The 23,707-nt window shown below is 48.6% G+C and overlaps 1 protein-coding gene across 20 annotated transcripts in view; it reads left to right on the top strand.

Moving 5' to 3' along the window:
- MAPT (microtubule associated protein tau) overlaps positions 1–23,707 on the top strand; it is a 91,879-nt gene that overhangs the window by 29,662 nt on the left and 38,510 nt on the right. For 15 of the 20 annotated variants that reach the window (XM_074320370.1, XM_074320375.1, XM_019732961.2 and 12 more), the window contains exons 2-3: positions 19,161–19,317; positions 22,989–23,075. In XM_074320370.1, the coding sequence (XP_074176471.1) occupies positions 19,176–19,317; positions 22,989–23,075 (229 nt within the window). In that variant the 5' untranslated portion in view covers positions 19,161–19,175. The remainder of the gene's footprint in view (positions 1–19,160; positions 19,318–22,988; positions 23,076–23,707) is intronic. The other 5 variants (XM_074320377.1, XM_074320381.1, XM_019732964.2 and 2 more) reach the window with 1 other exon arrangement.

The following is a 23,707-nucleotide window of genomic DNA, read 5'->3' on the forward strand; positions in this document are numbered from 1 at the left end:
TACGGCTTGTGGTGAGGCGCCCTCCACCCTACACTGGGTCCCCCATTGTACTCCAGCCCCTTGTCCTGGTGGAACTGAAGGGAGACGGTGGAAGTCTCTGCAATCCCCCCATGACTGAGGAAACTAAGGCAACACCTTGTTTGCTCAGGGGAGACTAGGCCACGTGCTAGATCCCAGGTCCCTTCACTTCCTTCCTGGACAGGAAGCAGCAGCTCTGGATTCCAGGACTGACTTTCCCAGTGCTCCTAAGTATCTCTGCACCTTATCGTGCTTTCTGATGGAATTTTTGCTCTGTTATAGTTACTTCCTTTAAAAAACCAACAACAGGTAAGCAATAAAATGTTAGGGTTGAGAAGGTTGGATGAACAATTGGTTTGAACTAAATTCCAGTGGGTTTTTCTTAGGAGGAATGATATCCCCTTCGGCCTCTTGGAATCGATTTACTCTGAACTCAGAGAAGCTTCCATTCGTTGTTTATACTTTGCATTTTTGGTTTGTGTCTTTCAGTGACGATCATTAGTGGTCACTAGGACATTTAGATGGGGTATGTTGGATCTAAATGATGCACGTATTTCTTTTTTTCAGAGAGTGGTTTATATTGTGGGTTTTAATTGAACACTAGAAAAACTTTTTTTGGGCCATTGCCCCAATGATGTTACCAGCCATTTAGTTGCGAGCGTGCATCCTGCTGGCTCCTGGGTCACTAGACTTTCACTTGCTGACTCAAGCCACTGGCTAGAAACTGTGGTCAGCACACGAGCAGGCATGGACTTGAGCACATAACCAGGCTGATGGAAAGGCATCAATTCTCTGGGAAACAGAAACCTGCTTTATGAGACTGATGCAGCCAAAGGAGCTCTCTGTTCTAGGAGCTGGAAGCTAATTCCTCATCTTCCTTTGCTGTGGACTAGCTGGGTGACTCTGAGCAACTTGCTTAGCCTCTCTGTTGCCTCATCTGCAAAGTGGAATAATCTTTTCCTTACCCGACGGAAGGTGGACCCGGAGCCCCAGGCCCTTTCTGAGTTTTTCCCTCCTAAAAGGACCTCCTCCTACCAGCTAGTTACCCACCGCGGCTTAGTAACTGGGAAAAGCAAAGGCAGCTCTTCTGTTTAGATAGTTATGTGTGTTTTTGTCCTTCTCTGACTGGACAGATGTAAGCGTAGCTGGGAGGTAACCACCTGCACTTGCAGCCGTCCAGGGCCCACCTCTCTGGGGAAGGTTGGTGCACGTAAGAGCCCATCACCAGAACTTGAAGATTGTGGTGGGGTCTGCTGACTGACAGCTAATGGTGTGCTGAGAACTGTTTCTTCAAAGAGGCCTTTCCATTTCATCAGGAGACTGGGCGCCCAGCCTGGGTGCTGTGGTGCTGTCTCCTCCCTCACTCCCTCACCCCAACTGTTCCCCACCTTCCCTTCCCACCCCCCTCATTCCTCTCACAACGCTTTGTGCTGCTGCAGCCTTTTCTAATGAGCAAGTCCTAGCCGCCAGGGCCTCTCTGCGGCTTACTTATGTAACCTGCCGCCGCTTCTGGTCCAAGGATCACCCTGGAAAGGCACTCAGAAGGAGGTACACAGCCAGGGCCAGTCTACTTACCACCCCCACCCCTTGGAACTCAGAGCTGGTACAGGAATTTGGACTCTGCAAGAACTAACAGCTCCGCCACCAGCCGCAGAGGCAAACCTGCGGATGCTCTTCATTCTTTGTTAATTTCCAGCAAACAGGACTGTCACAGAGGGAGCCTGTGGGCTGTTTGGGCTCCTTAGGGAGCTGTTCTCCTGACCTTGGCTCAGGACTTTTAGCTGGCAGCCTTACGTCTCTGATCTGGGCTCCTCCAAAATGTCTGGTCTCTCAACCATCCTCCCTTTCACCAATGATGACCCCTATGTCTGATAATGACACTGTCACCACCCCTCGTCAGCCCAGAAGGATTTTGTCCCTCCAAGTCTGACCTCCTTCAAGTCTTAGCTCAAGTTCACTTTCTCCCCAGAGCCTTCTTCAGCCTTTTTTACCCCTGTCTCCTTTCAGCTGTGACAGCCTTTGACTGTCACACCTATTCCATGCTTAGCTCACCAAATCATAGACTCTTGGGGCACAAGCCAATCTGCTTTCTGTCTTCTGACCTGTGGCCTCGGACTGGACTTAAGTCTTTGTCTCCCCTCCCAAACCAGATCCTAGGCGGTCAGGGAGCACGTCTTCCATCCCTTTGTCCAGCCTGGAGCCCCTGCTCGTGGTAGGCAACGTTCCGCAAATGGAGTTGACCATAGGGTCACTTTGCTCTACAAGTATCCCTCTGTCATTGGATATTTGTGTATGCATGTCCCTGGCCAGACTGAATCTACCCAAGGGCCATGGCCACATCTGCTCCTTTTTCTGGGTCCGTGGTGGGGGCTAGTACATGCCTTCCTCATAATCTGCTCACTGCCCTGGTCCCTGAGGCCTCCCAGCTGCTCAGCCAGGGCTGGGCCAGTGCAATGGCTCTGTCCTGTGTATCTCATCCTCTCCCTGCCTGCCGGGTCCGCTGTCCTGCGTACAGGTATCCTGAGACCACCGTCAGGACTTGGAGGGTGTATATGCATAGGTGTGGGCACGGCACACACACAGCCCCCAGCACAGCATCAAGAATGCATTTTGTGCACAGACAGCTGCTATAAACTTTATTTATTGCCCCACTGACGTCTCTGCATCAGCTCCCAGATCCACCTCCAAGTGTGTGGGGATTGGCGAGCCTGTCACTTAGGAGTCCACTTTTCTCTCTCTTTTAATAATAGATGCTTTCTTCCTACAGCCTCAGCTTGGCCGCTTTGATTCAAAAGTGATCTCAACTGGAGAGACTAATGGAAGGGTCTGAATTTGTGCCTTTTCAGCATAAAGCATTGCTCTTAATTAAAAGATTCTATCCTTTGATGGGAGAAAGGCCCTCCCTGCATGGCGTCATTAACCACCCACCTTTGGATGGATCCCAAAGCCAGCTCCTGTTTCAGGCTAACCCCAGGTGTGTTCCTGAATGCCAGGGAGGCTGCAAGAGCCACGTGGGCCACTTGAGTACACAGAGCATGTGTGCCTGGGGTGGCATAGCAGTGTGAGATGTCTTCCTTTTGCATCCCGTTGCAGCATCTTATCTCAGTTTTTATTTCTTTTTCACCTAGGACAAGCCTTTAAATCACTGGCTTGAGGTGTTTGGACGTTCTTTGACCGTTCTGGGATGGTGCTTATAAATCAACATTTCATGATTCCCTGGGAAATGCTGTCCAAACAATAAGCCACAAGAATGAAAAGGAAATCACAGTGCTCTTTACTTGTAAACGGTCTTTTACAAGGAGGTTTCTAATTACTCTGCTCTTTCTCTGGAACAGAGGAATTGAAGTACGGGTGACAGGTCCTTAACAGATAATCATATGATGTGTCTTCTTCCTGACCCAGTCACAGAGCAGACACATCCACTCCCAAAATGTCCCTGGGGCCACATCTGAGGAGAACCCTAGAGGTCAAGCCCCACCAGCTCTGGTGAGGGTTTCTCTTGACATAACGGGCTCCTTCTGAGCACGGTCCTAATTTTCCTTCAGTGGAAAGAGGCGCGTTCAGTGGTCTGGACTGTCCCCAGTGCACTCACACCGTCGTGTTGTTCATCGTTTGCGTAGCTTGAAGGAATCAGATCAGTCTCCTCCTCCCTGAGAGGAAGCACAGATGTGGTGTCCTAGGATGTGATGAGGACGCAGAGAGATCAGAGAGTGGACGCGATGTTTGCTAAGGAAACGGAACAGCATTTGAGCCACAGAAAACCACTGTGGAAACCAGCAGTGGTTTTCTGCACGACTTGAGGTGTCTTCTGTGAAACGACCTCCTGACTTAGGTGTCAATTCTGGCTTCACTGCTGACTAGCTGTGTGACCTTGGGCAAGTTTATTCACCTCTCTGTACTTTTGAGGGAATCTTTTTTGATGGTCCTTTCCAAGATTGAGAACCTAAGATTCTATGAATCTAGCCAAGCAGGGGCACCCAGACAAATGCCTGGAGAACAAGTCTGTTTGCGGGGCAGGGAGAGAAGGAACCAAGATGGGAGAGACCTTGATGTCAAGGATGACAAGCTCAAGGTCATTCCTGGTTAGCCCAATACCCAGCTGACAGAGCAGTTATGAGGTCCGACAATTAAGTTCCCAAACTCATCCTAGAAAAAGTGCTACATACCTCATTGCTGAATATCACTATGGTCACTTTCAAAGTGCTCCCCTTGGGAAGCTATGCACCGATGCCAGCGCCTAGTCCACCCTTCAAAGCAATTTTGGAACTCTCTTTCTGGAATGGCCTTCAGAACTGTCATTGTATTACCCTGATGTCCTGAATGTCATCAAAATGTCTTCCTTTCAATATTTCCTTTATCTTTAGTTAAAGAAAGAAGTCATTGGGGGCCAGATCAGGTGAGTAGGGAGGGTGTTCCAATACAGATATTTGTTTACTGGCTGAAAACCCCCTCACAGATAGTGCCGTGTAAGCTGGTGCATTGCCGTGATGCAAGGGCCGTGAATTGTTGGCAAAACGTTCAGGTTGTCTTTTTCCCACAGCCTTTTCAGCACTTCCAAATAGGAAACTTGGTTAACTATTTGTCCAGTTGGTACAAATTCATAATGAATAATCCCTCTAATATAAAAAAAGGTTAGCAACATCGTTGCAACAAGTTCGCGAACTTAATTGTCAGACCTCGTATATCTCATTTATTTTGGTCACTTGAGGTTTATGAAGTGATGGGAGAATTGAGCTCCCTTCCTCCATCACAAGGAACATTCTCTGCACTGGGGTGTAGAGGTACAGTTGTTATCCAGGGCGCTGGGGTGGTCCACACGAGAGAACAGGCCAGCTGTCAGATTTGAAACAGACTGTGAGCTCTGAGCTTGGGAAGCGTTAGCAATGAATGTTTTCACATCTCCTCTCCCATCCCACGAAAAGCCCTCTCCCTGCCCTCCACTCTCCCTGGTTCAGCAGTATTGATTGGGGGCCTTCCTTGTGCCAGGAGTGGGGCCAGGTGCTGAAGACACGATGACGGTGAAGGACGTGGCTATGGGCCTCCCATCCTCAGGGCACTAACATTTCAGTACCAGAGACCAGTAACTGGAGAATTACAGCACCCTGCAAAATGTGTTCACTAGGGACACACGTGAGGGAGTTTGGGAAGGGCTTCTAGAAGCAGGAACTGCTTTGATGAAACCTGAATCCTGAGTAGGAGTTAGCCAGACACTGCAGAGGGAAAGTGGAGGAGAGGGCTTTCCTGGCGGTGAAACCAGCGCCTCTGAAAGTGAGAAAGAGGGTAGCACATGGCATCTGACGAAGTGTAAGTAGTGGCTTTCGGTAACAATAGTTCTTGAATTCATTTATTCATGAAGGTGATTGAACACCTATCCCCACACCAAGCATTGCACTAAGTACTGAGTTGTTTACAGTGGCTAAAATAAGTTCAGGGGTCTCCACCTTCAAGGAGCTTACAGTCTAATGGGGTGCAATCAGAGTAGGAAGTGACAGCTACAAAAAGACTGGATCAAATGCCCATGAGGGAGGACGGGAGGTAAGATGATTCCTACCCATGACTGGGATGCAGGAGTTTCCAGCCTTATCCCACAGAGGTGGGATCAGTGATGGTGAATTCTTTGGAAGTGAGGGAGTCATGGTGTTCCAGTTTCTCTGAGACACCTGACGTGTGCGTGTGCGTGTGCATGTGTGTGTGTGTGTGTGTGTGTGTCTGTGTGTCTGTGTGTCTGTGTCTGTGAGCCTCCCTGGAGCCCTGCCTCTCTCAGCCTCTGCACACCCTGAGCTTTGGGAGACCCTGACTCCACGCCTTGGGAAGATTGAAGGGCACCTGTAGTTTTAGATTTAGCAAACAAAACAAAACAACCCCGGTAATTTTGAGTCTCTTTTGTAATGTTTAAAAACATCTTTATTGAGATGATAATTCACATTCCAGAGAATTCACCACTGAAAGTTAAAATTCAGTGGTTTGTAGTATTCCTTTACGATTTCCATCTCGATGGTAATTCCTGAGACACTGGGGAGACCCAGCAGCCACTCAGACGTGGCAGGGAGACCCAAGGAGTCTCTCTTCTCCTGTTCTGCTCTCCATTGAATGACTGACAGGCGTTCAGGAACTCCCCCGGCTCCCGCCCCCAGGCTGTAGTGTCTCGTCATTTTTCCAAGCAGAATTTCTTTTCCTGTTACGTTTCTAAGTTCTTTGTACTTCTTTCTCACCAGCTTTTCCTCTTTCATCTGCTCATTCTCTCTTCTTTCCTCCACTGTGATTTCTGTTTCTGTGCATAAACATTCTCCAGGCCCTTCTGCTGGATAATGAATGGTGTAACGACAGAGGCTGCCTGAGCTTTTTCTGAACTATGTTCTTGGGGCCCAGACCCTAAATGTGTGGCCATCGCTTTGATTTCCTTTCTCTTCTTGATCCGAACTTCTGATGTGTCAGTTTTAGTGGATCCAGAGAGTTGTACACCTGGGTTAGATCTGGTTCCAAAGTTGTGCTGAAATTCTTTTTTCAAGGTAGTTTCCTCACTGCATGCAGTTTTACATTTTCCCCAGCTCTAGCTGGATATTCCACTATATCAAGCATGATTTATTTTATCCAGATAAGAGAGGCGTGACCCGGGCGCGTCCCCATGCTGGGTGATATTTGCATCTCCTTATTCTAATTTAAATGAGAAGTCTTACTGATAAATATTGAAACTATTTTGCTAATCCCAATAGATGCAGCAGAATTGTCTGCTTGCCGCTTAATCTAAAGAGCCTTTACTTTTCTATTCTGACATGGCTGTGGACCCTTACTGGACACGTTTCATTTTGGAAGTTAAGTTTTCTGGGGTTTGTAAGGCTAACCTCAGCCCTGTGGGGCTCTTCGCATCTCTGCTTCTCTAAATCCCTTTTGGAAAAAGGTGGATATAAATACATGAAGAGTTGCAGCCCCCTGTAGTGTTTAGACACGTCACCCCTTCCCCTCACTAGATCTCAGAGAATCACACTTGTGATGGCAGAAGGGTTTGTGACATCAGAGCGCTGTGTCCAGATTTCTGTGGTTCTCAGCATTAAATGTGTACCTGGAAGGCTGCACGCCAGCTGTTAGCAAACCTGGTCCCTTTGTCTTAATCATTTTTCCTCTGGCGTGTTACCCTGTTCCATCCAGGGGCTCCCGCTAGCTCCACAGGTATCACCCCTGTTAGGTACCTCTTAGGTCCCAGGTGTTTCTATGGTCCCAGGAACACCACACATTATCACCCTAAGTGGCTTCTGACTCTGTGATTGAACACAGAATGGCCCTGATGCCTAGAATCAGTGGTAAGTGTCGTGTCCCCCTTATCCCTTCAACTATGCCAGTGGCAGCAGGCGATTGGTGATACGTGAATAAAAAGAGTAGCACGCTGTGGGACAAATCCTTGACTTTGTTACAAGGGTGTTTTGTTTTGCCAAAGTGGGAATGTATTTATCGCTTTTTGTCACATTGTAAACATAATACATGTTTATCGAACAGTTGAATAAAACAAAAAAGTAGACACCAACTTCCCTTCCAAAGGAAACCTCTCTTCAGCACGTATCCTTTAGGATTTCTGGTCTGCACGTGTACATATAGATGTCATTTTCTTTTTATAAAAATTCGGTACATGCACATTTCTAAAACTGCTTTTTCACTTGGCGATACGGGGTGGACCTTTCTCTATTCCAGTGTGTTTCTCCATCCTTCTGACAAAGGGGGCAACTTCATGAAGGGTGCTGCAGGACACGGTTTTGGCCCTGTCGCCAGGCGTCACGGGACCCGGCAATGATCTCACTGGGTACACCATCTGCCCTGCCTGGCCAGAGGCTGCATCGGGCGAGCCAACGGGGCACCACGTGTCACTGGATCCAAAGTGGGGTGGGTCTCTGTGCCCTGAGAAGCTGTTTAGTCTGAAAATACAAACAGGATACAGAAGGTCTGACTGAATTCGTGGGTGGTAAGGTGGTCATGATAATAAGCACAGCTGGCAGCTATTAACTCATTGAATCCCCACATTCAAGGAGGAGGCAGTGGAGGCTCTGCGACGTTGAGTGACTCGCCCAGGTCACCCAGCGAGTAGTAGTGGAACCCGGGCAACCTGGCCCGAACGTGTGCTCGCCGCCCCCAAGCTGCACTGTCATTACCTCTGGCCCTGGTGCCACCATGCAGAAGTGTCCAGGCACCTCTGTCAAAGACAGATTCAGGGACCACGTGCTTGATCTGGTGTGGCATTTCTTCCATGTATTTAAAGGACACTGTCTATTTTCCGCCCTTCCCAGCCCATGCTGCGTTCAGGTCGTTCATTACTGAGGGACACCGCTGGTCAGCCGCTGACCCCCGCTGCCCTCCTCTCCCCCATGTCTCCCAGAGTGTATGTCCTCAGACTCAAAAACAGAAGGGAAAACGGCTTAGAAACTACCTCCTTTCCCTCCTAATTCTCCTCTTCCCTCCTTTTCTCCCTCTTGTTCCCATCTAACGAAATGACACGGCTGAAAGAGCCCATTTCTGGCCATTCCTTGTGGCCTCTCAAACCCCTGCCTCTCTCCTGGCTCTTGGGCTTCTTCCCAGCGAGCTGAGGCTTTGTGCCGCCTGCTCTGTCCCTCCCCAAACCCCCTTCCACGTCCTCTCTATTCTTGCTCGTCGTTTTGTCTGGTTGGTGCCAGCGCTGGAGGGTTGGGGAGCAAAGACTCCCCGGTTCTTCTTTTGGCAATTACCTTCGCTCCACTACTTCCCAGATCTTCCCAGAAGGACCCCTCCCTTCTCATCTCCAGGGGCTGACCCAAAGCTGCCTCTCTCGTCTGCCCACTGTTACGCCCCCTCCTTTGGGCAGAGGCCCTGGTGTTGGCCCCTAATTTTATCCCTTTGGGTTAAGCTTCCTCTTTGTATCTTCAGACGTCTTCTCCTTGCTCGTAACTCACACGTCATGACAACAGCCCCTACATCCGTCTAGGACACGGCAACTCAGTAAAGTGCTATCTCATGGGCATTGTTTTCAGTGTCCCCCATAGCCACCCTGTGACACAGGTGTCATCATGCCCATGTTACCAAAGAAGAAGCCATAGTTCAGAGAGGCAAGGGACTGGCCGAGATCGACCAGCTAGTGAGTGGTCCCCACTAAGTCTTTAACCCAGGGCTTTTGACTCCCCACCAGGCGTCCTTTCCACCCAAATGCATGGAGACATCTGGACCAGGAACAAGTGTTCCTCAGAAAGATTCGGAGCCAGTGCCTGCACCTCAGCAGCCAAGGGCTCAGGGAGTCCAGCCATTCATTCAACTAACAAGGCTGGACTTGGCGCATTTCATAGGAGTTGGGGGTGAGCGGCCTCTCGGTGCACCTGTAAGGATAGACACAAATAATGGCGTCCCAAGATCCCAAGACCCTGCTCCGTGGGAGAGCCCCAGGTCTGAGGGAAAGCAGAGCCGGTGGAGACGGCAGGATGGAGGATGCCTCCCCAGCCCCTGCTGTGAGGGAGAGGCCGTGCAGGGCTCTCAAAGCGCTTTGAGAAGGGGGCAGCCTAAGTGCTATTCATCAGTCCATTGACAGCTAATGGAGGAGCAGAGGCTTCCAAGAACCCATAATGCTCTTTGGCAAGGGCCCTGAGGGTGCCCCTGACAGGCCGCCCAGCACCCTGGTGCTGCTGAGGCAAGCGCCTGCGAGGAGGCCCATTCATCGTCAGCTGTCTGGACAGGCACGGTATCCAGCTAGGGATGGGCAAACTGAAACGCTGCATTTTCCAAGTAGAATTTCTTTTCCTGTTATGTTTCTAAGTTCTTTGTACTGCTTTCTCACCAGCTTTTCCTCTTTCATCTGCTCATTCTCTCATCTTTCCTCGACTGTGATTTCTGTTTCTGAGCACAAACATTGTCCAGGCCCTTCTGCTGGATAATGAATGGTGTAACGACAGAGGCTGCCTGAGCTTTTTCTGAACTGTGTTCTTGGGGCCCAGACCCTAAATGTGTGGCCCTTGCTTTGATTTCCTGTCTCTTCTTGATCCGAACTTCTGATGTGTCAGTTTTAATGGGTTGGATCTGGCTCCAAAGTTGTGCTGAAATTCTTTTTGTCAGGATAGTTCTTTCATTCCATGCAGTATAGTTCCTTCATTCCATCCAGGATGCCCGGCCCGTAGCTGGTTCTGGCACTTACTCCCAGCAGACGCCCCGTTCCTAAGCTAAGCTGTCCAGCAAATCACCATATGCCAGACTCTGTCCACAACTCTGCCACTATCTATAGGTCCACGTGAGGTCCCTCGGCCGCTCTGTGACTCAGTTTCCCCAGCTGCAAAATGGCACTCAGAAGACCCATGCACCTCGCAAAGGTGTAGTTGGGGTGGCTCCACCTGCACTAGGCCCTCAGAGTGGGGCTTCGGGATTTGGTGATGGAGGTCTTCAAAGACCTACCCAGGATCAAACTGCAGATTCAAAAGCCCGTGCGTCCTCTCAGCCTGGGCAGCAGCGCCAGTGTGTGAAATGGGCATCGTAAGATAATAACATTCCCCACTTGGCATAGATTGTTATGAGGATTAAATGAGCTACAATATGTAAACCATGCCTGGCTATGGAAATATTTATTCTTACTAAGGGGAGGTCATGGAAGGCTAAAAAATGGGGGTGGGACTTTAAAAGCCCCACCCCCAGCACATTTCAAGTATAATCTTGTGTTGGTTTTGTGGATCATTTGTTGCCTGTTTGAGCTGGAGGGCAGAGACACAACCAGTTATATCCACTGTAGATCAGCCAGAAATTAAGATAAAGCTGATTAATCCAAGCATATTATGAAATGAATAAAGTGGGCTACAGAACAACTGGTGTAATATGGTCTCCTTCAGGGAAAATTGTATGCAGGTACCTGTAAGGAAGTTCCCTAAAATGTTAGCGGTGGTTATTTTGCTTTCCTCTTTCACATTTTTTTTTGTATTTAACTTTTAAATAATCACTATGAATCACTTTTATAAAGCAAAAAATTCTCTCTACCCCCCTCCCCCACCCAAGGATTAAGAGAGGTTTGCCCAAGTAAAGCAACTTTTTGCTCTGGTTTTCTTGGCTTTGACATCATGAGAGATCCCGCCTTATCCATTTGGTGCTTCTGAGTTCCCGGCATTTACTGCAGGTCGAATTAATGTAGCGACCAGGGACATTGGTGGTCCCTGAATGGGACAGAGGCTCAGCAGCCTGCCTCCACCACCTGTCAGGTGTCACATGACAGAGCTGTCCTCCTGGAGGGATCTGATCAAAAGCGTAGCAAAAAGAGGGGTAGAGGGAAAAATTATTGTAGTTTTGAAAACAAAGGTCCCCCCAAAAAATAAAACATGATCTGTCACCCTAACATGTTACACGCTATTCGGTTATACCCGCAGTTACAAAGGAGGAGAGAACCCTTCAGTAAAAAAACAAACAAACAAACAAAAAAACCAGAAACCTTAAGCTGTAAAACCAGAGTTGTCCTTTCACACATAATCTGTGAATTTTCTTATGCTAATGGACGTTAGCCAGCTGACATCAGCCATGACACACCGTGTGCACAGCAGCGCCACCTCCCCCAAAAGCAGCCTTCATTCATGCTGTCTTACAATTGTTGACTGTTTTCTTTGGAATGAGGCCCAGGATTATTCCATTTTCTGCTCACCAACATAAGTCTTTTCTGTCTGTGGGCTCCTTTATCTTCTCCCCACTTAATTTGGCAGTTCTGCTTGAAATCGGGGTGTTATTATTCAGATTTGGTTCTAGAACATTCTGTGGTCCATGTGATGTGATGTGACCACGAGCTCACACGTGAGAGCTCCTCTGAGGCTTGCTCCTCTGAGGTCTTCCCTCTGGCAAGTCTTCCTGAAGACTTCCCTATGCCTGCCTCCACGCTGGGTGTCACCTGTGGGGGCGGGAGAGACCTGTGACACAAAAGGAAATGCATCTCCTTGAACACTCACCGGTTGGGACCAGCTGTCAGTGAGGAGTGAAGAAGCATCAGAGTTGCCAAGATCCAGGCTCAAGAGGGTGTTGATCTCAGCCCTCCAGGCCCTTTCTCTCCCTTTGTACAGTTGAGGTCCTGCTTCCTGAGCACAGGGATTTCCTAATGACCTTGGCCCCAGCCTAGGAGACTAGTATGCCTGCCCTTCCCCTAATCTTTATATCGTACAGTAAGACACTTGCACCATAAGCGTTAACGAATAGAGTATAAATACAAAGCGAAGGTTTTCAAAGGAAACAAATGATATCCCTAAACTGATCACCTCAGTCATTGCTTGATTTAATCACCGTTCTCAGTCAGCTGACAAGGTCAGATTCTGGTGCCAGGCTGCCTGGGCCTTGAACCCTGACTCCATTACAGGCCTCCTGTGCCTCCTTGGGCAACTTACTCAACCTTTCTGTGCTTCAGTTTCCCCGTCTGTAGAAGTAGGCATAATAACAGAGGCATTGGTGTGAATTAAATGAGTCCGTACCTGGAAAGGCTTGAAACGGGTTCCTATAACTATTAGGAATTATGTTTCCCACACTCATGCACTGGAAAATTCGTTATGGTGCAAAAAAGGGACGAGAGCAAAGAAAGGACGGGATGCAGGAGCCAAAAATCACCGTGGAGAACAAAGTTCATTTTGAAGTTATTTTTGGATTCTAGATTTATCCCTCCTTGATCTTCAGCTATCTGGGAGAGATCCAGGTAGGGTTTTTGTTTTTGTTTTAAATAACAGCATTGTTGAGGTAGGTCACAGGCCATCAAATTCACCCTTTAGATTCACAGAGTTGTGAAATATCACTTCTCTCTGATTCCAGTTTGGGTTTTTAACCTGAGGAGGTCTATGGGCGACCCCCCTGTATCGGGATGGAGCCACCCGCCATGGTGGCGGTGATTCCGCTGAGTCACTGCGGGCGGCCGCGAGGCTGCGGTCATTCCCCCAGAGAGAAGCTGGCTGCCCGCTGGGCTACGGTGAGCAGGCAACGGGGCCAAGCGTCTGCTGCCCCCTAGCGAGGGCTGCTGGTCGGCCCTGAAACGAACCCCCTCCTCCCAACGCCGCACCCAGCGCGGTCCCGCGTGGGTTTTCGGATCGGTTTGTTTCAAACGCATGAAGCTGGTTGGGAGCGTGTGCAGCGTGGATAGTGCGTCGGGTTTGGAGCGTGGTGAGCCAGGCCTCGGGACCTGCCCCTGAAGCAGGCTTTCCCTTACCTCCTCGCCTCTAACTCTAGCCAAGACAGGGTCATTTCTCTGCGTCCTTGAAGAGGAGAACGACTGTTTAACAGGCACTGGTGTGACACAGTAGAGTAGAGATGGGTTTTAGCATCAAAAGATCAGAGTTCAAACCCTTGCGCTGCTGTTTATTAGCTGTGTGACCCTCAACAGGTTACTGAACCTCTCTGAGCCTGTTTCCTCATCCAGAAACGGGGAACAATAATTCCTCTCACCAGATTGTGTTATATGACAGAGATACTCTCTCTCTGAAGGCCCTGTGACTGGCTTATATGGTCAGGGCTCAAATTAACAAATGCTATTAATATTCCAGAATTGCCAAAAGGGTGTCCAGTATCTGCGTGGATTATCCAAGGAGCTTTCTAGAACCTGAATTACTCATCATCAAAATGCATTGCTGTGGGTAAGAAAATTAGAAGGAATAGGAAGGCTGTTTGGCCTTCACCTCCTTCCGGTAGAGGCCGCCCCAGGTCAGATGAAACCTCCGGACCCCTTGGAGAGTTGTGCAGCAGCAAAGTCCAGGGTGGGGAGCAGACAGAGGCATCAGAACTGCTTCCGGGTCTCAGGGGCCAGAGGAGAGGTAACTCCTTCCCTTTCCCGTATCCTCTCATCACCTGCACTGTCTTCCTCTCTCCCTCTCAATCCTGGGGACACTTTTCTCCCTTGCTCTGCTCCACCCCCACTCTGTCCATTGTCAGGGTGGCATTGGGACTGGGAGATGTGATCCTGTAGGACAGGCTCCATGAACCATCCACACGTCCCTTCCGCTCACAGGCCTCAATTCACACAGCTACAAAATGACAGAGGCAGACTTTCTCCAGGGTCCCTGAAATTGTAGGAGACGCACAAAAGTTGAGGTGAACCTGGAAGCCCGTTTTAGCTTCCAGGTTCACCTGCACTTTTGTGCCTCTCCTACAATTTCTTCCTTACCTCCCACCACGCTGCCTCTGAGTCACTGCTTGGGAAAACAAGAGGTAGGAAATGAGAGAGAGAGAGAGAGAGAGAGAGAGAGAGAGAGAGAGAGAGGCGAGGAGAGGCGAGGGAGGCCGATTTAGAAGTATAAGAAAACAAAGTGTGTTTATTTTCCCGTCTGTGTGTCTCGCTTAGATTACAGGATTGGTGCCGTGACGACCACGTCTACTAGTCTGGGCTGTGTCGCCACTTCAGGGCCAAGCTTATTTGTGTGTGTTTCAGTCTGCTGTCCTTACATGAAAGTCTTAGGGCCGGGATGTGCTTTGTGCCGTTGGTCAGTTGGTTTACATGTTCTTTGTTCAGTTCTTCCAGAGAAATCCTCCTGCCCTTGGTTTTTGCGGAGGAAGACGGCAGGGGTCAGAGACAGGTGGGGAAAGGGAGGAGGAGAGCTGAGAGCGCGGCCTCTCGCCTGGGATGCTGGGTCCCCTGCTTCTCCTCCAGGCCTGGGCTGGAGACCTCCTGCGGTCCTGTGACTGATGACCAGTGCTCCTGAGCTGGAGGACACAGGCCAACTCAGTCCACGTAGACAGAAATGTCAGAGCAGGAAGGGAACTCGGGTCAAAGAGTGACTTTTTGTGGGAAGAAGATGCAGAGCAGTGACTTGGTTACACAGCGTCTGGGTCTGAGTCCCGGACAGTGCTCCTTCTGTATCCCGGACCTGTGCCCTGAGAGAAAGTTGGGGAACTTCAGATGGTCCAGGATGAAGAACAGGCAGTGAGAGGCAGTGGAGTGTTCCCCCAGGACACAGGCTTTGCGTGCTGGCTGTGTGACCTTGGGCAGGTCGCTTCCCAGATTCCCCATCTGTCCAATGGGACTCTTCATATCTACAATGATGATAAATACCTCGTGGGATTGCTGTGCGGTTCGGTGACACACCCGTGAGGTGCCCACATGGAGCAAACGCTCCTGCTTTGACAGGGGCCACTGAACACCAGGCCCTGGGGCTGCAACAGTAAATGACCTAGCAGGTCCCACAGTGAAGGAACTTGCTCACTCAGTGTTTGTCCTATGACCGAAGAGTTACTTTGTTTTGCTCTCTGAGGACATCCTCCTCCTGGGTTCTGTTCTCTGCTCCAAGGGATGCTCCAGACGCAGACTTGTCTGTAGGTACCAAAACATTAGCATGCGGCGGGGGCAGGTTTCCCAGCCTGGTCACACTGGAGAGACAGCTCTCATGGCCTGGTTGACTCAGAAGGTCTGTCAGTCTAAGGGCTTTGCTGTCCTGGGATTGGCTGCAGGGGGCGGGTTGGTGAGCCTCCCTGCTTAGAGAGTTCTTCCCATGCATTCCACTTTTTCCCCAAAGCAAAATAGTGGCCCTTGCGAGGTACTTAGTTCATTTATTCGGCATAGTGGATAGCTGCCTGTGTTTTTAAGGATGATTTAATTTCTCCAGTGGCCCCTGTAATTCATTCAGCTTCTTATCGGTGCGTCTCACTTTCTTCAACCCTGCAGGGTGGCGCTGGTGGAGGGAGGGCGATCATTAGAGCCAGGGCAGTGAGACCCACCACCCTAGTATCTGCTCCGCGGGGCTGAATGAGGCAGCATGGCAGCTGAAGGGCTTAGACCAGGGATGCCTGTCCCCGGTCCCCAGAGCAATGAGCTGCTGTCCAAGCCTCAGGAATGACTCTTAGTTCTCTTGCTCCTGACTTGAAACCTTATGGAAACCTCTAAAAGCAGCTGAAGAAAACCCAACATCAAATGCAAAAATCCACAATGAGAATGTAGGCGGAGACCAAAATGTACAATGATTCTTGCTAAGACTTAAATCACAGATTTTTTATTACTGTTGAGAGAGGAGAAGAAATACTGGAAAAGCCAAAAGCAGAAGTCTGTAAGCTATAGCCCACAAGCCAGATCTGGCCATGAGATAAGAATGACTTTTACATTTTCGAATGGGTAAAAAAAACAAAAACAGAAAAATGATATTTCATGACAGAAATTATACATGATTCAAATTTCAGTGTCCATAATAAAGTTTAATTGGAGCACAGACATGCTCATTCATTTATGTACCAATCGTCAATAGCTGCTTTCCCACTGCAATTAAATTAAATACAAAGAATTAGATCACTAAAAACATAGCAGAAAGCTTTGATGATCGTTATGTACCATAAAGCAATGGAATGAATCACAAAATAGAATAGATTTGACAGTATAAAAATTACAACCTGTCTATTCAGAAGCCATCAGAAACCAAAATAAAAGACAACCAACTGGAGAAACTATCTGCCACAAATAGAATAAAGGGTTAATGTTATTCATAAATTAAGAACTAACTCAAGTCATTACAATCAGCACCGAAACTTGAACAGAAACGATATAAATGGGCATTTTATGAAAGAGGAAACCAACACATCAGATTTTTACTCTTATACCTCCATCTACCATGTTCCAGGAGAGGAAACTTGGTCACTGAAAGGAATCCATCAAATCTCAGGAACAAAACCACGGAGCTCATTAAACTTCTTAGCGTTCACTAAAACTTGAGCTGCAGTTTGAACGGGGTGACCTGAGTTGGTTGGCCGGCTCACCTGGGCCGGGTGTAATGTTTCCAGCCAGTTCGGGAAGCCTCAAGCTTCTGGGCTGATTCCATCCTTCCAGGATGGGGCTCCTGGTGACTCAGCCAGGTGAGATGACTTGTGGACCAGTCCCAAGGATGAGCAATTGGGCAGTGACCTAGGATGTCCTGAGAGAGGCTCCATCAGGAAGCAGTGAAGAAGGCATTGCTTTCCTAGAGTTGGCTGGGGAGCAGTAGTTGAGGTCTTGGAGAATGGAACTGATGTCTTTCAGAAGAGGGATTCTTATGTTTGGGGGCTTTCTAAGGAAAACAGACCATTAGCCTATCTAAGGGCAAATGATATCACCACCAAATCTTAAACCTTAAAGGATGAATGGGGACTTTGATTTCCCAAAATACAGTCGTGCTCATCCTTGAGGAAATGCCAAAGGTTTGGAGAAGCTCAGTCTCGGATGCCTCTCCTGAGAGCTCTTTGAGGGATAAGGGCCTCGGGCAGAATGAAAAGCCCCCCCTTCTGTAGCTGCCTTACCCAGCACACATCCTGCTAACTTCATTTTTTAAAAGTTCCTAGACCATCCCAGCCCTTGCCAGCTTCTTATCCTACATCGTGGATGGAGAAGAGAGCCCAGACACTCACACTAGCATGTCCTACCTAGAAGGGAGAGGAATGAAGCTGGACGTGAATATACTAGTGTCCAGCTGGTATGAAAACAGGACCAGAAGCCTGGCTGTCCCAATGTCAGTCTGGGAAGTGTTATGTGGGGGGGTTCGGCCTCCACCTTGTAGCCCACCATTTACATATATGACTTGCCCAACATCTATCAGAGGTAAGACTGTGGATTTTGAAACATTCTACAACTCGTAACACATTTGAGAATGCATGACATCGGTTGTGCGTGCCCTCCAGGACTTGCCCATGGTAGACATTATTAATTGATCCCCGAAACCAGAGAGCTAGCTGCAGGGAGGCAGGAAGAAGAAAAGCCCCAAATCCATTCCAGTTCATGTCATCACCTCTGCCCTTGACACCTCACCCACTGCCACCATGCCTGTGTGCCACTGGGAAACAGTTCCTGAAATGAAAACAGAAACGTAAGGAGGTAACGGTTAACAAGTTATAAAGGAAAATTAAAGCCTAAGTTTAGATTAAAATTATGAAAAATTATGAAAAATTTAAAAAATATAAGAGGAAAGAATAAAAAAAAGGTAGCCTAAAAGGTTAGAAAGTTAGAGGATGACACAGGGAAATATATTTTGAAGGAATTTCAAAAGGTTAAAAATAACCAAATGACCCTCTATTTACAACTCTCCTGTAAGTCTAAAATTATCTCCAAAAAAGTGAAGACATTAATATAAGTATGTAAATAAATACGTCTACAATAAATCAAACATGTAAATAAATATATGTAAGAAACAAGTACGTGTAAAATAAAATGTAGACAGCTGAGATTTTTAAAGGGTAAGAAATAAAAACCAAGACCAAAAATTATAAAAGTTTGAAGGAAGGAAGTGAAAGCACCTAGAACTGAGGCATTTCAAAGATAAAAATAAGGTAGAAAATAAATACTGTGAGATAAATAGATAATTTTAAAGGAAGTTACCAACGTAAAAGACAGGAGACTCAAATCACAGGGATAAGAATGGGAAATAATGGAATAATCTGAAGTAGCACGAGTGACCCAGAGCAAAGGGGCATACTCAAAAGTCCAGACTTTCAAAGTTAGGAGTTCTTTTTAAAATAAAGAAATATTCTCAATAAAGGGAAGGATGAAGTACCCGTAAAGGATCGTTTCTACTGGGCTCTGTTGAGCTGACGCAGATGGGCTGGGGCTTTTGGGGGGAAGGGGGGACACACTGCTCTTCAGCGCCAAAGCCTTGGGGCCCCCTTCCGGGCTCTGTTAGGGACCTTTCTGCCCACTCTCGGATGTGCGGGTACTGGTCGGTGCCATTGAGGTGAGTGGAGACCACAGCCCTGACCTCTGGGGCCCAGCCGCCTGGAGCTGAGGGAGTCAGGACACCGTTAAGAGTTGGTTCTGCTGAGCAGTTACCCATGAGTCAACAGTCACGCACTGCTCTGTGCCTCATTTTCCTTTCTGGGAGTGCCTGCGGATGGCTGCCCTCTCCTGTTTGCTCCTACCCTCACCTTTTATAAAAAAGGCCATCAAACTCCTAGCCAGCAGCATTGACTTTTTAATGATGTAGAAAGAGCACTGGGCTTAGTGAGGAGTGTGCCACTGAACCTGCCCACTGGGTGGTTTTGAATATGAGCGGATTTGAGGTCAGTGAACTGAAAGTGCACGTGCATGTAAATAACACTTTGGTGGGTACAGAGCTGGGGATGAACGTGGGCGTTGGGTTGCTGGGGAGGGAAGTGGGGTCTGCCATGAACTGGGGAGGTGGCACCATGCTGTCCCTGTCCCCCTCCAAGCACTTACCCTCATCTCAGCATCCCAGCCTCAACCTCCCATTTTCTTTCCCCAGGGGCCTTGAACCAGGATGGCTGAGCCCCGCCAGGAGTTCAACATGATGGAAGATCATGCTGGGACGTACGGGCTGGGGGACAGGAAAGATCTCCCCTCTCAGGGGGGCTACACCGGCCTGCAAGACCACGAGGGGGACGCGGACCACGGCCTGAAAGGTCAGTGCACAGCCTGCCTTGGGAATCGCAGCCAGCCCACTTGCTTTGGAAAGGGCTGGCAGGAAGGGTTTGAATCCAGATTTTCAGTGGAGTTTTAAGTACTTTATTGGGTTAGGTTGTCAATAAAGTGAAACCTCGTCATTTGAATGGATCCAGATACTCAGAATGGGAGGCTATTTGAAAATGTCCCTTTCCAAAGGAGAGTTTGCGACATGAGTGGATGCAGTGTGACAAAGCCTGCAGGGGCTTGTTGTCTAATGAATACAGGGCGCTGTCTTGAGTCTTTAGCCACACCTGTTCATCTGGAAATCAGCAGTATTCATCAGCATGCAAAGTACGTGGCCTTATACCTTAGCTCTCCCTCTCAGGCCTGTCTGCGCCCTATTTGGCTCGTTGGTTAGCTCTGGGATTCCTACTGTCTCTACATTAATAAGTTGCATTAACTTGTAAATATTCTAAAATGCAGTCTTTTAGCCACATTGTCTGGGCCTCCTCCTCTTCCCTTCCAAATGAGTATGTCTCGTTTCACTGTCTGACCACCGTTCAGGGAGCCACAGGGCCCTTTCTTCTTCTCTGCGTCCTGGCCCCTGATTCACGCTGGGCGCACCAAGCTGGCCCGTATGGAGGAAGGACTGCACTGCCCTCCAGACCCTTTGCTAAGGAGACAAAATGGCAAACAGTCTACTTTCTCTTTTAATGCTGAGAATATAATACAAACACTTTGCAGCCTGGGCTGGGAGGTAGTGGGTGGAATCGATGGAGCTGCAAGGTGGCAAGAGACCTATCCAGTAAGGTTCCCTGGAGGGGGCAGGTCACCAGGAGGTCCCCTGGGTGTGGGAACACAGGAGCAATGGTCCCTACCTTGGAGAGTTTCCAGGACTCCTTGGGGGCCTTGTTTCAAAGGCAGGCTTTCCTGTGTCTGTTTAAGCAGAGAATGCGTTGGAGTCAGAGGAGCTTGGGATTTAGGCAGCTGGACTGGCTCCAAGTTGGAGGAGGTGCAGGAAGAGTGGGCACACTGCCCCCGGAGCTCAGAGGCCGCCCCCTGCCTTCTCGGGGCCCACCCAGCCCGGAGTTCTGGGTGGCAGGAGTCGAGGGACATTCCCAGCTGGCCCGTGCTAACAAGAAATGTGCATTCTGACCTCTCTCTCAGGCCACAACCTGGGAGCTGCTAAGTTTCCGGTGGGCAGCTGGGCCCTAAAAGCTCCCGCGTCTGAGGACCTGAGGCCACACATCCCTCCACATGCCGCTCGTTCCTCTTTCTGCCAAGTCCCCTTGGAACTTCAATCATTAAACTCTTTATTAAACTCTCATGGGTGGAATCCAATTTAGAATCACAATATACTGCATTCTGCCCCGGATGGACTCTACCAATGAAAAACGATGCTCTATTTAGGGTAGCCTGGTTTAAAAATTAAGTTAAAAAATATATTACGTTGTAACCAATGAACCATAATAACGAAGGATGTCAATAATTGGGGAAAATGGGTGTGGGGTACACTCTCTGTACTATCTTTATAATTTCTCTGTAAATCTAAAACTGTTCTCACATAAAAAGCTCTTTTTTTTTTAAGTCCAGGAAAAAAGTGTTTTTTACCATTCTTATATTTTGAAGGGGAAACTAAATTCAATTTATAAAGTTATAAAAATAACCAGTTTACCACGTTATTTTGTGTCTCAGAGTTGCCTAAAGTATGTTTGTTGAAACTACTCAATGCTTGAACATAAAACATGACCAGAAGTTCAATGCTAAAATGATAAGGCATATATCCATTTGACCCTTGAACAATTCAGGGGCTAGGGTCACTGGCCCCTAGTATTAAAAAATACACATACAACGTTTGATTCCCCCAAAACTTCACTACTAATAGCTCACTGTTAACTAGAAGCCTTACCAATAACATAAACAGTCGATTAACACCTATTTTATGTTCTATGTATTACCTATTCTACTCTTATGCTAAAGTAAGTCAGAGAAAAGAAAATGTTATTAAGAAAACCATTAGGAAGAGAAAATACATTTGCAGCGGTTACTGAAAACACCCACCTACGTACAGGTGGACCTGCGCAGTTCACAGTGTGGTGTTCAAGGGTCAACTGTATATCCAAATGTTCAGTTGCGAGCTTTTTGTCACTGGTTTGAAAGGAAAACATTTGAAGGTAGTTTGTTTACCCAAAGAATACATTTGCCAAGACGGCAAGGGATACCTAAAAGATTTTCATAGTTCTTATCAAATTTGTTGCTGTAACTAAGGACTTAGAACGAGTTATTTTTATAGGGGGAGTGAGGCGTGTCACTTTACTGCCAACATTAAAGTGACCGAGACTATTTTGAATAATGACAAGAAACCATATGTAAGGTACTAGAAAAAGAGTTATCTAAGTGGATGCTAAAAGTTGGAGTAGGACTAGATACAGCCAGAAAGAGCTGCCAAGTGGGTAACAGTTGGTTAACTGATAAAAATAAGGCACCTAATGAATGGAAAGGTGTTAATGGGTCTACTTGTCATACCTTCTAGATGAGACCTTCAGAAGAGGCTTCTCCTTCCTTCCCCACCGCTCCAAGAAACTTAACAAGGATAATGCACATGATGAGGACGGCAGGCTGGGGACAGATTGGGGGAGGGGTGTTTGGGGGGGCACGCGTGCTTGAGGTCCCCTCACGTCCCATGCTCCTGTGCTCTGACAGCCAAGGCTGGTTAGTAATACAGGACCCCACAGACAGTCTGCATCGTGCTTCCTAACCATTTGTCCGAAGCCTACGTGAGGCAGTTTGCAGGTATTTGCGAGCTCCAGGGCCAGAAGCTGTGTGCTCGCTGGAAGTTTGTTTAGTATTCGCCCTTCTTTGGCGGGATGGGCGAGCCCAGGGCTGGGTGTCCAGGGACTGCGTTTCAGCAAAGGGTGCAGGGTGTCCCATCTTGCAGTGTACTTGAACACCACTTGTCTGTTTTCATCTTGGGGTTCTGCTTTGTGCACAGAACCAGCCCCCTGTCCTGAAACTGACCCCAAGGCCGCCACCCACCCCAGGTGGAGTGGCTCTTACAGAGTCCACCAGAGAGATTCCTTGGCTTCGGATTCTGAAAGGACAGCTTTCCTCAACTGTGGCTGCCATTTCTGGTGTCACTCAAGGTGTATTGGTCAGTACTTGGAGATCCTTCTATGAGAGATGCTGGGTGAAGTCCAGGCACCAGTCGTCCAGTGAGAAGTAGGCACTGTGTCTGCCCCAAGTTAATTCCTTTTCAGAGGAAGGAGTTGGACCTCTGAGTGTTTTTCAGGTATCTGCTTGCCTTTAACCAATGGCAGTGATTTCCGATGAATCTCTCCAGTAAGGAAAGACAAAGCCCCAGGTTTACGTGGCTTAGCTTTCTGGTATCTGCTGCCATTTGTCAATACAAGAGCCTCTGCCTCAATTGGAACCACAGCTGATTCAAAGGCGATGCCTCTTCGTGCCCAAGAACAGCTACTCATCAGCCTGTGTCTGCCTGATGGCCCTGGTCTGGGGGCACAGTCATATTGAGGTGGGGGTGGGATTGGTCCCCTTTGTGGTTTTATCATGAGGCCACATTCTATCCATCAGAGTCCATGCTGAGTGATTTTTGTCTCCAAAAGACAATAGTCAAAAGGGAGGGTGGGAAGAGGCAGCCATTCTGAGGGGCTCATTGTATATGTTCCAGAATCTCCCCTGCAGACTCCCGCCGATGACGGATCTGAGGAACCAGGCTCTGACACCTCTGATGCTAAGAGCACTCCGACGGCCGAAGGTGGGGCCTCCTTCCTCTCACTGCTTCATTCACACAGCCCCTTCCATGCGCCAGCCTGGGCGTAGCCGTGCTGTGAGCCCATGTGTGCCACCCTTCCTGGCTGCATTCGCTGCTGCCTCTCCCTCTGGCTGAGAGATATGCTCAGCTCAATGCTTTGCAGGACAGGGCTCCGGAATGTGGCGGGGGCCACGCCCTGCTCCGATGCCTCGCTCGCTAGTGCCAAGGAAGGTGCCTTCGTCATGTGTGTGCTGTGAGGCAGGCAGACTTGGAGAGGGTGAGAGCGGTGGCCCCAGCACAGCCACAAAGCCCCTGCTCTGTGCTGATTGGCTGGCTTTCCCCAACTCTTCCAGAAGCCCTCATCCACCTCGTTCTTTCATTGGCCATCAGGTCGCAGAGCAGCCGTGGGGCTGAGGAAAGGGGTAGGTCAGTGTGGGTCTCCAAGCTCACACACTTTGGGACTGGTCTTGGTTTACTGTCCTTCATTTCTCGGGCTCTGGGCTTAGCCTGGGCCCATGGAAGTTGGCCACAGTGTTAGTTCCAGCCCATCTTCCAACCTGTTCCCGCGAGACACTTGGTGTCTAGGTTATTGTAAAGCTCCTCATGTATCTCCTGAAGTGCTCCTTGCTCCTGGT

The sequence above is a fragment of the Rhinolophus sinicus genome, linkage group LG15, assembly GCF_036562045.2.
Source record: "Rhinolophus sinicus isolate RSC01 linkage group LG15, ASM3656204v1, whole genome shotgun sequence".
Taxonomy (NCBI): domain Eukaryota; kingdom Metazoa; phylum Chordata; class Mammalia; order Chiroptera; family Rhinolophidae; genus Rhinolophus; species Rhinolophus sinicus.